The 16451-nt window shown below is 29.6% G+C and overlaps 1 protein-coding gene across 1 annotated transcript; it reads right to left on the bottom strand.

The window, feature by feature from the left end:
• Positions 1 to 5758: 5758 nt before the first annotated feature.
• On the bottom strand, positions 5759 to 10029 carry LOC100801956 (putative vesicle-associated protein). Its single transcript, NM_001255613.3, has 7 exons — positions 9554 to 10029; positions 7860 to 7930; positions 7510 to 7591; positions 7293 to 7405; positions 6552 to 6629; positions 6201 to 6320; positions 5759 to 6100 (listed from the first exon to the last, which is right to left on the bottom strand). Exons 1-7 carry the CDS (start codon positions 9831 to 9833, stop codon positions 6038 to 6040), a joined length of 807 nt encoding a protein of 268 aa, NP_001242542.2. The 5' UTR covers positions 9834 to 10029; the 3' UTR covers positions 5759 to 6037.
• Positions 10030 to 16451: the final 6422 nt, after the last annotated feature.

Raw genomic sequence — 16451 nt, forward strand, 5'->3', positions numbered from 1 at the left:
TTTGGCATATAGAAATTCTTCTTTACGTCACTTTGATGAAAATCACCTCTTGTAAAAAAAAAATATAGTATAAAATAAAAATTAAGATATAAATCCATATGATAAATGATAAACGATTATGAACAGAAAAAAATAAGAATAATCAAATCTTAAAACAAAAACTTATGTAATAACAGACAAAGTTTAGGTCTTAAAACACGTTAAGCATATTTAAAGTGAAGTCCTTGAAAAAAAAGAAGTAAAAGTTAGTCTAACCTAACCTATCAGGTGTTATATGGGCTGTTTGTAATGGACCAAAATAAAAGCCCATTCTCAAAATCCAGCCCTGGAATAAAAGACCCAAACATGTCATCCAAAGTCTGCACTGCCTCTGACCCATTTTAACTCAGTAATGATCTTGCTAACCGGGGTTTTTAACACCAATGGTTAAGAGATCAATAAAAAATTCTTTATAAGAAAAAACAGGTTTGAAATATATTAAATATTATGATAGAAATTATAATAACAAAGATTATTGTAGACATTATAGTAAATTACACTTTCATCATGATTTTTAAGTGTTGTTGCATTTCAATTATAATAATATTCAGCATCTTGTGCTTTTGTAAGTATTGTTGGGCACGGCATTTCAATTAATTATAATTTGACAAAAAAAAAAGTTGGCTAAGCAGAATGTTGCATTCATACTTCCACACGATAATTTTATGCATTAATTATTTCAGAAAGAATATTTTTCTTTTGAAGACATCCAAAAACATTATTATTCAAATCTATACGTGTGTTGTTGTTTTCTAAAATCTAGTATTGTTATATATATATATGTGTTGAGAACAAGATCAGTTAAAAAGTTCATTCTCTTTTATTTGGTTTATGAAATTTTGGAGACTTCTTGTATATGATTTTTTTTATCAATGAAATAAATATTAAAAAAATTTAATTAATCCATATATCTTGACATTTCCATTTAACTAATTGAGTTATACTTCTTTGATTTTCTACCACCATATTGTGTTGGGGAGGTGTGAGACCCTAATTAGTCCAGATCAAGAAAAAAAAATAAAAGAGAACAATAAAAAAATATTAATAAAAGAAAAAAAGAAACCAAAAAAAAGAAAAAAATAAAAAGGAACAGTAAATAAAAAAGAAAAGGTGACAAAAAAGAAGAAAAAAAGAAAAAAATATAAAAAAAGTACACTATGTGACCTAAAAAGAGAATCCATTTGATTAAGAGGAGAGTGCATAAAAGAGGAAAACCTCTCCATTAAATGTACATAGATAGTGACACGAATCCCAAAAAGAATAAAGGGACCAAGGGAGATGTCATTTGGCCGCACCGTTGGAGCAAAGAGAGGGATCTCCGGTATCCCTCATTTCCTGAATATCTCATCTTTTTTCCTCCTCTTCTCTCCTTGGCTCTCTTTCTTCTTCTCCCTCTAGATTCATATAGGTTGATATTGATGATTTCCTTGTGTTTTATTTCATTTCTTTGTTAGTGGTAGTTATGACTTCAAATTTTCAGTTACATCAACGATTTTAAATTACAAAATAAATGAATGCTTAGCTAGTAGGTAATACCAACAATCTAGTTCAGCTAAAAGATCTGCAAACTTTATAATGTTTATATATAAGAACCTCTATAAGTTATGTATTTATAAATAATTTTGTGCTTCGATCCTTGAAGACAGAAAAAAAAACTCATACAGGTAATCTCATCATAATATTTTTAGTATTCCTTTGAAAAAAAATCAACAGTTATATAAACTCCATGTATAATAGTTAGTCTATTAACCGTTATTGATTATATTTATCTATCTATCTAAGAGAAATAAGAGTTATCTTAATTAATTCAGCTCTCAATCAACACAAACCAAATGACGCACAAAGAGCTTGGTACTATAGTCAAAGGTTTGGGTTGAGACTTCATACTAGAAATCCAGGATGGTTTATACAAAATCGTTTTTTCAATTATGATTCAAAAGCCAAAACTATATACACTAGAATTAGATTAATGGCTTACCACCGATCGAAATTGGCATTGACGTTGGCCACATGGGAAAAGGAATAGAGTGAGAATTAACCAAAGAAAACTTTCTTAACGTCTTTCTCAAGTTATGTTTTCTCTTACAGATGATATTGATGTTTTAGGCAGCTTCTATTATTAATATGCATATTTGCAACGTAATAGGATTGTTACGTCCGTTTTTTTTTTAGATTGTACGTCCCTTGTTGTATAGATAATAATTGGAATTTATATATTTATGAACACCAAATTAGTAGTTAGTTTTGAGTTACATCATGTTGAATCTTAGCATTAACTTAGGTTTGAATTAAGGGTTCGTCCGATAGAGAAAAAATAAATAGAAAGAAAGTGAATTGAGATGAAAATTTATAATAAAAATCGAACTTGCATTTAGAATGAGAAACAACTTTTAGTGATTAAAGTATTTATTTGGAAGCCTATACAAAGAGATCAAACTTAACATAAGCCTTGATAGCTACACATCATACATCAAAATCAAACCCTCTAGATATATTAGAAGTTCAAACCCTCTAGATATATTAGAAGTTCAAACCCTCTCAATGAACTTTTCAATAAGCAGTTAAAAGAAAAGAAAATAAAAAAGGTAAAATATTGCTTAACTTATGTATGTATAACTAATTTATAAAAGTTTTCTCATTTGACTTCTCTAAAAGTTGATTTTTTTAACTTATGAAATAAACTTAATTTATTTTATCTTCTTATTTTCTTCTCCTATAAGTATTTATTAACAAATTTTATCCTAACTAGGTTTAGACAATAACTTATTGATCATATTGCAATGACAGTATCAGTCAAAGTGTAAACATCTGCAGAAACCTCTAATTCTAAACTAATAGGCCTTTGTACAAATGTTGCTTATCTTCTTTTTTTTATCCACAATGTTAGTTGTTAATTATTAATTTTTTGGTTAGCGGGGGAATCAAATACACAACCTTTCCCTTCCTTCCTTCTCTTTTTACAACCAAACCAATTTTATAACTCCAAATGTTGCTTATCTTGAGGAAGCAGATTAACTATGTCCCTGTTAAGCATGGACAGTTGGACACTACAGCATGTCAACAACAATAGAGCACGGTTTCTTGCCAGCTAGCTCTTGAATACAGAGAAGTGCAAGAAGGTTTGTTTGAGTTAGATACAAGAAATAATCTTTTGCAAATAAACTGAGTACTGGATGGAGACTTCCACATCCTAGAAGGGTTTTTCACTGATTATTCACTGCCACAGTCTCTTATTAATCTCCCTCCAGACTCCAGTAACAAAGATCAAATGCTGAAGACAAAAAATTTCTCTGTAAATTTTCAGATATACAATATGTTGGGAACATGCAGTCAAGTACATTTAAATATCAGAATCAACTCACAGACAGAGCAATGGATATTCATATTTTATATCCTACGTAAATAAAGGTGCACTTCTCCAATTTGGCCATACCAAATGCTGATTTTTTTTAGTTATAAGATTGACTTAGTGATTAAAAGAATAAAAAAAGAAGGGAGAGGGAGACGGCATGAGTTAGAATCCCTTCCACTAACAAAAACCAACAACTAATATTAACCGATAAATTTTTATGATATTTTTGGAGTTAGTTTTTCATCCAATGAGAGGTTACTAGCCTTGAGATCTCTATGAATAATTCAGTCCAGAAACTGAGTGGTAAAGTAGACCTTGAGCTATTTTTTTTATAATTATGTTACAGCATTTTATCCAATATAGGAATTTGTATTTTTGTAGGTTTGCATCTACTTTAAAAAGAAGGGATAATAAGTAGACAACAGGTGGTATATAAAGTGAATGCTATTTTTTTATATGTATAAAGAAACAGTGTTTTGTTAAAGAATGAATTTAAAATGATATTTAAAAGTGGATTTTGAATAAAATGTTAAAAGAGCAGATAGTAAAGATCCACATGGATTTACAATGAGTACAACTTCATCTAAAGCTTTTTTTTGTCCTACCTTTTTATTTATTTCATTGTTTTTCCTCACTTGCTTATAATAAAATATATCGGGCTAATCTGCGCCATTAATTTTGTTTTATTTTTCCTGTGCTTTTCTTCTTTTTTCCATATTGATTCAGAGCTTACAACATCGAACCAACAATTTACTGTGCCCATAAATAGAATAGAAGAAAATGATTCTGGGTTGATAAAAAAAATGGGAGGAATCGTAAAACAATTTGTGAGTGAAACGTGAGTGCTGTATTGAAAATCAGAAAGCAAGGACAGCAAAGAGGAGCAGACAGCAATTGAGAGTGAATAATCTCTGAGAGCGAGAGCTAGAAAGCATTTCACGAACGCTAAATCAAGCAGGCAACCAGAGGTATACCATTTCAATCCACTATCACGTTTCAACTTGTTTTCTGTTGAGTTATTTTCTTTTCACACTTGAAATTTCTATTTTGAGTTCTATAAAATATTCTAAGAAATATTATAATATAACCAAACAAACTTATCATGAAATAACTTTCTCAATTATAATATTCAATATTATTCTTGAAATATAATATCATTAATATGATACCTTGAAACAAATGAACATTTTTTTTTCAACGAAAGAATAAAAATGGTCAAAATTGATTTATCACCCTCCATAATTAGTTTCTTTTTCTTTTCCACTTCCTTTTTTTTTCCCTTTCTCACCACCATCACCTCTACTCTTCCTCCAACCACAGCCTTCACCCCAACTTTCTCTCCTTTCCAGACATCACCTTCATCTGCTCCCATTTTCTAGCTTTACAGTTTTATGTTTATGATGTCCTCTTATTCGTCTCCACCTCTTTTCCATGGCATTTCTCCTTTTCACCTGATCTTGTCAGAACCATTTATTGTAATGGTACCCAAAAACACTAAAGCTACTTTAGACAACACTAATCTGCTTAGATCTGTTGTCTTTCTGCAAGCTCTATTAGACAACATTGATTTACTCATTCATTGTGAATTATTTGAAATTGTCTCGATTTAAGTTGTTGCTAGACAAGTGCCAGTCCAAGAAGAATTAACAAAAGAAAGAAGATGAGTGTAGAAAATTTTACTGTGTTTGTACTTTGCAATTTCAAAATTGCTAATATGTTCAGCTGATTAACTTCAAAAATATGTTCATCTTTAAAGTGTGGATTATGCACTAGTACTCTTCCTTAAGCATCTTTTTATAAGTGTCCTTAAGCATTTTCAAGGCATAATCCTTTAAAACTGTCAGAAACCAAATTCTAGACAACTTTATTATAAAACCTCCTATAATATGCAATGAATTATCCTTAAAGCTTAATCAGCCAAGTCAAGATGTATAAATAATTTTATAATACATCTCTAAGAATGCTGTAAAAAAAATACATCTATAAGAATTGGTAGAGTCTATTTTCATTCACCAAACAAACAAATAAATAAAACTCAGTTTTCCATAAGTAACTACTTCTATTAAAAGCATGACACTTGATTGATTATATCATTTATTTAAAAAATATTTTGAAATATAAAAAAAAAAAAGAAAAAAGAAACTGCTAACTAAAAGTATTAACTGTTAAAAAAGTAAGTTCTACAAGATTACGCAAAATTTGCTCTCCTTTGGAGAATACGAACTATACGATCTAAAAATTTGTATTCCCAACTTTATGGCAACAGCGCAATACCAAACTAACCATTAAAATCAATATCTCTTTTTATCATAGTTTGTCGAGAATCTCAGCCATCTGCACCTAAATGAAATCATCGCAAAACAGACTGACAGCAAATCATTGATCATGAGAACTTGAATAAACTATTTCACATCAATCCATCAAAATTATTCCCACGACAAAAAAGCCTAAAAACAAAATGACATTTATCTACATAGAGAATGATCAGATCACCACACACACGCATAGTTTTCTCCAAAATACACTTGTCATTCACCTGAAAATTTTCTAAGAAAAGACGCTGTGATTTTAATCATTGTTTCTCTTAAGATAATATTTTCCTTGGCTGCAATGTCATTACCTATAGGTATATTCCTGACCAACGCTCTATACAGAATCTACAGCCACTTCACCCTGCTGCTTTGCGAGGTATCTTTCCCTCCTCTCTTTCTGAAAACATGATCATAGATTATTTAATATATGAAGCATTTGCCAAAATTAACATAATGCAAGGAAAACTTCTGATCAAAAGCAAAGTAAACATACTGACCCATTCGTCTATGACAAGTCCTTCCCCGATAATTTTAGGACCTGCATCTTCTGCAGGTTTCTTGCGTGCCTCAAGGGCAGCATCAGCATCAGCCAGCTGTCGGTTCAGTTTTTCCAAAGCCTTAACGGGCAATAGACACTCTTTAGTATGAAATCAGTTAATGTATTAAACTATTAATACAGACATCTGATATGCATCAACACCAAAATAGCTGATACGGAATGTCTCTACCACAGTAGAGCAACGAATATATAAGTGCATAAAGAGAGAAGGGAAAGGGAAAAGGAAATGTATAACAAGTACAAACATCGGCTCAACATACAAATGAACACTGAAAAACTCAGTACTCACAGGACAGGGACGCTCTGGATCTAGAAAAACAACTCGCAAAATCTGCTCCACTGCTACTTGGTCCTTCTGCTCATCAAACTGTTTCCAGGGAGAAAAATATACTTGTATTTAGAATCAAAGATAAATAAGATTCCACAATGTGGAAGATATCTTCACATCAAGCAGGGAAATGGCAACACTAGATTGACTAGAGTGAAATGTAAAAACCAAGCATATACAACAGAAGAACTTGAATTTTGATTGTGCAGGAAATTGTATCGTGTGTGTGAGTGTGATAGAGGGAAAGAGAGAGAATAATCCAAAAGAAAATGAACCTTCTCATTACTAATCATGATAAAAATCTCAAGTCCTCATACTATGCACATTAATTTACTAAAACGCTATGAAGTTAATAATGGTTAACACTTAACAGGACAAAATCTATATGCATAGCATAATTAACAAAAACAAAAGAAAATACATCCCATTCAATCAACTATAAGTTATAACTAAACCTAAGGAACAAAATATTTATTGCTGTAGAGTAAATACATACATGGTACATAAATGAGAATGAGTGTGATAGGTAATATAAGAGATACAGTTGCAAGATTGTTAGATGCCCAGTGTGATAGAAGAGTATGGAATAGAAACAAGTAGGCAGGCAGGAAGGACAGCAGTAGTAACAAAAGTAAACTCAACAGCAGCAATACTTCTTATTCATGACAATTGTAGGTTTTTAGCAAAAATAAATTGACTAACCAGTTCAGGGACGTAATCAATTAATCCTTTCACCTTCAAGCTCATGATTTTAAATTTGAGTCCAGTTTTTTCAGGCTTTTCATTATTTTCTGGTTGCTCTACAAACTTGAACACTGGCAAAAAGAATACAAATCAGTGAGATAACTCAGCCATGTATTTATGAAGATCTTTCATTACACACAAAAAGGAACATAGAGAGAAATCAAATATTGTTTACCTGTTGCTATGATACTCTCACCAGGTGCAAGGATAGCCCCAGGAGGACGCATGAAACAGCTTTTGGGTGCTGTTGTTTGAAACTAAACATGCATACATTGAATGACAAACAAAGAAATTTGTAAGACTAGATAGTCCAATTCCAGAACTGATTAGGATCATAGGTGATTTCAACAAGTTAAAAAGAAATAAATTAATTATTCTCCTGCAAAACTGTGACATAGTAACAGCAAGAATAAAGAGTTCAGTTCAAGACTCAATGGAAGTACTTAAATGACAAAAATTGCAAATAAGGAAAAGAAAAATATAAAAAACAGGAACAAAAACAATGGTGTACATGTTTCACCATACCTTGAAAGCTACATTAGATTTACTGGTGTTTTTAATCCTGATGGCACTCCTAACCTGTTTGCCCGGCTCATCTACACAATATAGAAATGAAATATGAGATAAGTCATATAACACAAGGTTAAGTAAATCAACCAATCGTATGCAACATTGGAAGAAAAAGGTTATAAAATAAAAGATAAAAGATATAAACCATGCCTATATTACATATGAACTCAGAAACATACATGTACACGTACAAAACAAGCATGTATCTCTGTGAGACTGTCCGTATAAGTATTTATCCACCCACAGGTGTAGACACAGGAAACGGAAATAGAAACAAGTAGAATTTTCTATCCTATTTGTCATGTATCTCCATTGCATGACCTATTGCTTTCAAACTTTATGATTGTCACGCCATTAACACTATCCACCACATGCAACTTATGATTGGTATCATAGCCATACAAATTTAACATATTTGCCATCCACCATGCAAAAGTATCTTTTTCAAAAAAAGGAAAATGTTTGGTAATTCAGTAGCTACACTTGGTAACTTCCACCTTGTGCAAATTAAGTTATTATCGCTACCATTCAAAGTGAAATGCTTAATACAGAGAAAACGCAAAAAGTATAGGAGTGTGTAAATAATAAGTAACTAATCTTCAGAAAATAATCCATCTCCCATACCACACAAATTAACCGCATCTAATTTGTTTTAAAGACTTGTGAATTCAAGATGAACACTTCTCTAGCCTATTGTACTCAAAGCACTTTGAAGGAAAGTGATTTAACAACAACAAATGACCAAAAATTGAAACGCGGTAAAAAGAAAGTTCCCTTTTCTTTCTATCATAAGTATCTTCAACACCGGGATCAACAAAACTTGCCCTGGAACTAATGTCAAACGTTTTCTGGGAACAATTATTTTGCATCAAATCCAAGCCCGTTCCACCTAAGCAGTAAACTACACATTTACAGTTTTCATCTCTAGATCACCACGATCCACTTCGACAAAAAGTGTAATAACCATACTCAGAAACCATCAACAGCAGCAGCTATCAACGTTGAAGTTGACTAATTAGTTTCATTACTATAAGCCCTGTTTGGATTTTTTTCCATAAGTACTCCCCTAAGCTAAAACTAACTTATGCACTTAATTTTTTATAAAAGCTATCTCATCAAAGTATCTAACTTTGCCAAAAGCTGAAGTGCATAAGTTGATTTTAACTAAAAGAAAACTCAAATTCATTTTACCGTTTTAAACTTGTTCTCTTTTAAGTGTTCATGGAAAAGTTTATCCAAACAAATAATCAGTGCTCGCTTTCAATTTTGGAAAGACATAATGTGATTAGTAACTCAGTGTTACCTCACAAACAAATGATCAAGAAAGGAAAAGCGCAGCATTAAAAACGACAAGCAACACAGGAAAAAAAAACAAAAAAAAAAACAACAACAACCGTTATAACGTTATTTTTCAACCCATATTGAAAGTAACGAGCAATGACTTTTACCCAAACCAAGTCGTTCTATTTATGGCAGAGAGTCCAATTAAAGCCTCAAAGCACCCTTAATAAATCGCAATTAAAATTAGTAAACAGAAATTAAAGACAAAAAATTAGATCACGATCAAAGCAATTACTGCATGCAAGCAGAGATACATAACAAAAAAAAACACCATATTTCAATAAGGAAGGCGAAATAGGATTATATACAAGGGAAGTAAAGCTTGTTGGAGGGATCGAGCTTGAGACGACGTCGTGTCGGGAGAAGCGATCTCGCAACGGAGGAAACGGAATTGGAGGTGTTGGAAGTGGAACCCTCGAGGGGGAGATTATTATTAGGGTTGTGGTGATGGTTATGGTGATGATGATGAAGATGGTGAAGGTTAGCGGAAGACGGCGTCGTATTGGTGGTGGCGGAATGGCGGAACGGAAGCTTGAAGAAATTCCAGACCTTAGGTTCGGAGTGAGGCTTGGGGTCAGCAACGGCCATGCTGGCGCAAGAGAAGGAAAAAGGAAGGAGCGAGGATTATTGAGTTTGAGATGTGGCAGTTTAAACGGCGTCGTTGTGAAAGTGGTGTTGCAGACGCGGATATGAGGGGGGATTATGAACTGCGATGGAGAAAAGAGTTTTTGAGTCCACGCGTTTTTGGCGTTTGCTCACTGGGAAAGTGTGGCCTCCCTCTTTCAACGTAACTAGTGTCTATTACACGCTATCTATGGGGTTGACTTTCAGCTCCACACCTTGTAATTTTCTCCTACTACACTTCCTAAATTTGATTTCCAATACTATATCTATTATTTTAATTCTAATTGTATATTTAGAATTTAAATTCAAAATTATTATTTGAATTCAACAATTTTCTATCAATTAATGTAAATAGTTTATTTTAGTGAGAATTTTTTTTTCAAAAATTATTGGAATATCAAAATTAAATAAATGAATAAAAAATCAACCAACTACTCGTTTTATCCCAATAATATAAGTATATTATTTTGTTTAGGATATAAGTATATGTATATCAATATATTAATGAAGTGGTTATTTTTTACTCCATATAATATGAACGTTGTGGATGTGATCTAATGTGGATAAAATAGCTGTCCTATACTTTGGGCTAAATCAATTGGCGCTTTCATCTTATTCTATTCTTTTACTGATGATTATTAGCAATTTAGCATTCATGCAGTAATTTTCAACCTAATACTACAACATAAGGGGAAAGAAAATTATAGCATGAATTGGACTAATAACGAGGGACTTAGGTAATTAATTTGTGTAAAATTGTAGGTATAAACTGATCATGCACACTAAGAAAACAAAGTACGTAATCCAGTATATATGCAAGGATTTATTTGTCGCAATATGAAATTTAATATTGTATGTTATAACAGACTTAATTTATACAAATTCAGCTGATAAAACTATAAAGAATTTACGTTATCTTAGTGGAAAAGAAAAATAAAAGAGTACACAAAAGGCAGTGTAATTTAAAAAAGAAAAAGTGGCAACTGGCAAGCCTTTTTATAAGCAAAAACATTAACGATAACAATAAGGTAAAAAAACAATCAAGACGTTGTTAAGAAGACTATATTTATAACTTATTTAGATTTATTTTAAGATATATGTATTTGTGTAAATGACTCATAAAAGTAATTTATATATGAAATATTCATAATCTTTTTTTTTGTACATATTCATATACTATTCGCAATTTGTTTTAATAAGCTTTTAGAGTAGCTCGTGAAAACAACTTATAGTTTATATGAAAATAATTCACTCATATTTTTCTTCAATTGTAAAAAAAAAAACTTATATATAAATACTTATGTGATAAGTATTAATTTATTTAATAAAAAAGTTTATTAATGGTAGAGTTTTTGTGTACGATTAATGTTAAAAATTATTAGGAAACAAGTTCGACAATTTTTTTTGAATCAGCAAAAAAGGTTTCATTAAAAGGAAACGGTACTATAAATACCACTGCAAAGTACATGGAAGATACAATCATGAATAAACAAGTTAGACAATTAAAGATTTTAAAATTCTTTAAACTCTACAAAATATAATACTTATTGAAGATTAATCCTATAAGCATACATCACAAAATCAAATGGTTATTAAGGGGGAGATTAAAAGAGAGAAAGTGGGAACACAAATTTAAATCAACCCTTTATTCATTAGTTCACTTCTTTTTTATTTGTTTTTTTTATTTTACGCTAAATTCTAATTTTGACCTCCCTTTAACTTTTAATATTGTGTGACTTTGGTCCTTCTATTTTCTTTTTTGACAATTTTAATCTCCTTATTTAAAAAAAAACAGTGTTGATTCAATTTTTAATTTTGCATATGTTTTATTTGTTTTGCTTTGATCCAAATGAACCTTAGATTTAAGATAATCAAAACATAATTTAATTAATTAAATATAAAATTTAAAAATTTAACCTTTAGAGAACTAAAATTATGGATGAAAAATTAAAAAGAGATAAAAATTATAATTTAGCCTCTCTTTTATTAGTTTTGTTTTGTTCATTCATTCTTCAAATTGATTGAGGGCAAGCCGCATGTTCATTAGTTAACTTTTTTCTCTCTCTCCATTTTCTTTATTCATCTGTGTCTAGTTGGGCGGCCCATTCCCCAATTTTGTATGTTTTGCTACTCTTTACTTTTGTTAGGTTCGGCCCAGTAGGTCAGTATTAAAGAAATCTGACCTTTTTTATTTTAATTGATTATTGGGTCCTGATTTCTTCCTTTTACAAAAATATAAAACATGGACGAAAACCATTTTTTAATAGTAAATTATTAATCTGATTGAGTTAAATGTTTTGTAATGGTAGTAAAATAATTAAAAAATCCATAAAAATAACTGTAAAATAATAATAAAAATCACATTAATTAATTCCATATTTATCATATTTCTGTATTGTTAATATAGTATTAGTTGATAAACAATAATTTTTTTATTCAATCAAATTGAATAGTAGGTATGTTAATTTGCCAAAAATATAAGAACTACAAACAATGATTCAAGTAATTAATGCATGTTAGAAGATAGTTATTAGCAGTTGTTAAGTGTCACATTGATTAAGACACATGTTAAAATCCAAATTAGATAGTTGTAGGCAATTCGACACATATTTGTATCAATTTTCTTGACTATTAAAGGAATAAATAGCACCAATTTTTAAGACATGTACATGTCAAGATCCAAATTAGATAGTTGTATGCAGTTCAAAAAACAACCATTGGAGATCTTGATCCAATCAAAACCATTTTTAAGAATTATGTCACTTTAAGTTCTCCAATATATATGTAAGAATATAGTCACTCTCCTGTGGAGTTTAAAATTTAATCCTTATATAAATGTCTTCTCTTTACAAATTTGCATATCAACTAAAAAGAGCACAGTGTTCACAAAAAAAGGGTTAAAAAAAGCAGAGTTAATTAGGCTTGAAACTTTAACAGGTTATTATCGAGTTTAAATAAATAAAGAAAACAAATCTATGGTGAAAATCTCCGTACATGATTAAATAATTGTTTGACTTTATACCTTTTGTGAATTAGGTAAAGTTTAATAAAGCCATTATTGAGACAAGGTTTCCACCTTAACTTAATTACGTTCCTGCGCGTGCTTACATTTAGAAGAACACACTTTTTTTTGTAAATGAATGTTATATTAGCCATTGTTTCGACTTTCAATGAATTGAAAAGTATGATATAGAAACAAAAGCATCAATATCTAAACCTAAGGCACTTGACTATTACAGTAATTTTTTATTCATAAAAAAAAAAACAAATGTTTCTTTAAAGTAAGTGATTTTTGAGGTCATAGACGCCAGCTTCACCGCAATAGGCAGCAAGACAAACACAAAAATAGGTACGTGACTCATTATTTAACAATAATTTAGTATAATTATTAACATTTTGATAAGCATCATCAGATTCTCAGAACACACACGTAGAGAATGAACAGTTTTCTAATTTATTTTCCCTGTTCCGCAGACATTAGACGTTAGATTTGGACAATCCAGTGACTTTTAATTGTCTCTACTGTTGGAGGAAGTGGCGAAACCAGTGTGTACCTTGATGTTTTAGGGCACGTCTCAGGTAGTTTTTCAAATCTCAATTATCTTAATCTGTACGCAAAGAAAATTATATACTACTAGTATTTGTGTCCCCGTAAACTGCAACATTGGCGATTGGTATCTAAAAATACTCAAAATATTCATCTCGTACGTAGTAACGTTAATTGTTAATTATATTTAAAAAATTACACATAATCAGTCCCATTAGGTGCAACCATTTCTTACTTTTTGCCAAACTCAATCTCTTTTTTTTATGCTTCTATTTTTGTTTTTCTTTTTTGTCATCATCTCTATGTAGTTTACATTGAATGTTAATGAGGAATAGGTATCGTATTAATTGGTTAAAAATAAGTTAAAAGATATAGCAAGATATTCATCACCAATTCAAAGTGTCACAATTTTTTTAGGTAAATAAGTCATTTAAACCGAAAGCTCAAACTCAATTATATTTTTAGACATGACTTGATCGAAGATAATAAATGAAATCAGATTTAAAATCGTTAAACTTAATTGAAGAAATTATATAGGAAAGGCAAAAATTAATATTGTATTACACTGGACTCAGGTAGTCAGCCTTAACTGATTGACCATCATCATACACACATGTTCTTAGTGGACAACATTGGACAATTATCAACTCGATAATCTTCATCATTATAAGGAGACATCAGCATAAAGAAGAGGCAAGTAGCATTCAATTCAAAGAACATACACCTCGGTAAAACACTAATTTTATCACTGAAATATTTTTCAGCAGGTACCCATCCTACACAGAAGAAGAAACTCATACTAAGGAGAAGATAGCCTTAGATGATGGGGCGAGCTAGTGGAGAACTCTGTGAGAACAAATATATTCATACTAATTTTGTATACAGTTTTTGAAAAATAAATTATTATTTTTCTGATTAAATTGAACAAAATATGTATTATGATGTCGGTTTCAGACTTTCAGTGCATGCGGTTATTTCCAACTTTACGATTTTTGACATTATGCATTCAAACCACTATGCCAAAAGAAAAGCATGATGAGTTATTAATGGATTTATGCTTCAAAAAGGTTAGGCTTGTTCTACTTCCTTTTCTGACCCTCATACTACTCCTGCTGTTCCAGTTCAGACTGGGAAGGGGAGAAAAAATAAAATAAAAATTAAACGTGTTATTTAACTTACACAGTCAGAGTTTCAAAGATAATGACTACGGCAAAAAGAAGATAGAACATTTGTATAGTTATAAGGGGTGATGATTGACAAAGACAACGTGTATTTATACTTTGCAATTCAGATTCTCTTTTAAAAAAATTATGCATGCAAATAATATTAAGATCACTTACATTAATTAACTAAATTACAGCCAAGATTTTTTATGAGACTTGGGTGATTTCCTTTTCAAAATAGTTTTTGAGAGTAAAACAAGCTCAATTATTTTTAATATGATATTAAACTTTGTATTATTAGACTACGAGCAGATGTCCAATTTTGCAAACTCACCAATCCGTTTCTAATAAATTGTAGCTTGGCATAACTATGTTACTTTTGGTCTATCAAGAAATTAAAATGAAATTACTAGTTTGAAATAGTACTCGCTCTAACAAATTAATTGTAGCTTAGCATAGCAATAATGTTTTTTTTTTTAATCAGGCAATACTGTTCTTGGTCTAACGAGAAATTAAAATGAAATTACTAGTTTCAAGTGGTAGTCCCATTATATACGGCAAAGTCAGACAAGTTGAGTTCATGTTTGACGACTTTGATGAAGCTAAGCAATACTGTTCTTGGTCTAAGATATGATTCTAGCTCACATCTCTTTGTATGACTGGTCATCCTAATTGAACTCAGTAGTCGTTGGCATCCTAATAAAATAAAAGTAATTATTTATTTAGTCTTTATACTTTTTAAATTTATTCTAATATTTTTTGTCTTTTGTCAAGAAATATGTAATTTTATTTGCCTCTTGTCAAGAAATATTTATTTTAATTTGTGCATGCAACATGTCATAAAATGTGTTTAGGTAATGAATTTATCATTTATGTTTATTTTTTATGATATTGAATATGTATGTTTTAGGAATTTTATTTGTAATCTTATTTTATTTTATGAATTATCATTTAATTTCAATCACAATGTCTTTTTAATAATAATAATAATTTCAGTTTACATTAAGTTTTACTATTTAATATGATATATTAACTCATAATTAGTTAATTATATTATAAAAGAAGTTTATTGAGAAAATAAATATTAAGAGAGATGACACATCAATAAAATGATCTGATTTCATTTAAGGAATAATTATTTTTAAAAAATATTATTTTAGATTAATTCATATTTAAGTACTCATAGTTTTAAATCAATCATTAATATAAATTATTAAAATTAAACATGTTTTATTTATTTATTTTTTAAGTAAAATAATTAAATCACTTAAATATATGTATTTTTATGAATATTTAACTAAATTATATTTATATTGAGTATTTAAATATATGTATTTTTATTAAATTCTATTCTAGATAAATTATATTTTTTATAAATTAATATGTATATATATATTTATATATATATATATTAGTAAACTAAAAAAATTATTAAAAAAACATTTTTAAAAAACTGTAAGAAAAGAATAGAAAACAATTTTTAAAACAACTAAAAGAAATAAAAAAAAACAATTTCCATTTTATAAAATAAAAACAAAAAATCGATTAAAAAAACTTATGAAATCAATTCTTGAAAAACCGATTCTATAACATCATAAAGAAAAAAAAATAACGTTATGAAATCAATTAAAAAAAATAACGTTATGAATCAATTTCTGAAAAACCAATTTCATAACATGAAAAAAATAAGCATGTGAGAAATCGGTTCACCATGAATAATTTTTTTATTATTGATGTAAATAATTTTTGGGTTGTATTATTTAGATAAATATTTAATTTTTTAAATTATTTAGGTGAAAAAATCCACATAGATATCGTAAATTAACATTTGAATTAATAATTAACGTGTAAGCAACGTTATAAGATTCATAA

Source organism: Glycine max, chromosome 8 (genome assembly GCF_000004515.6).
Source record: "Glycine max cultivar Williams 82 chromosome 8, Glycine_max_v4.0, whole genome shotgun sequence".
Lineage (NCBI taxonomy): Eukaryota > Viridiplantae > Streptophyta > Magnoliopsida > Fabales > Fabaceae > Glycine > Glycine max.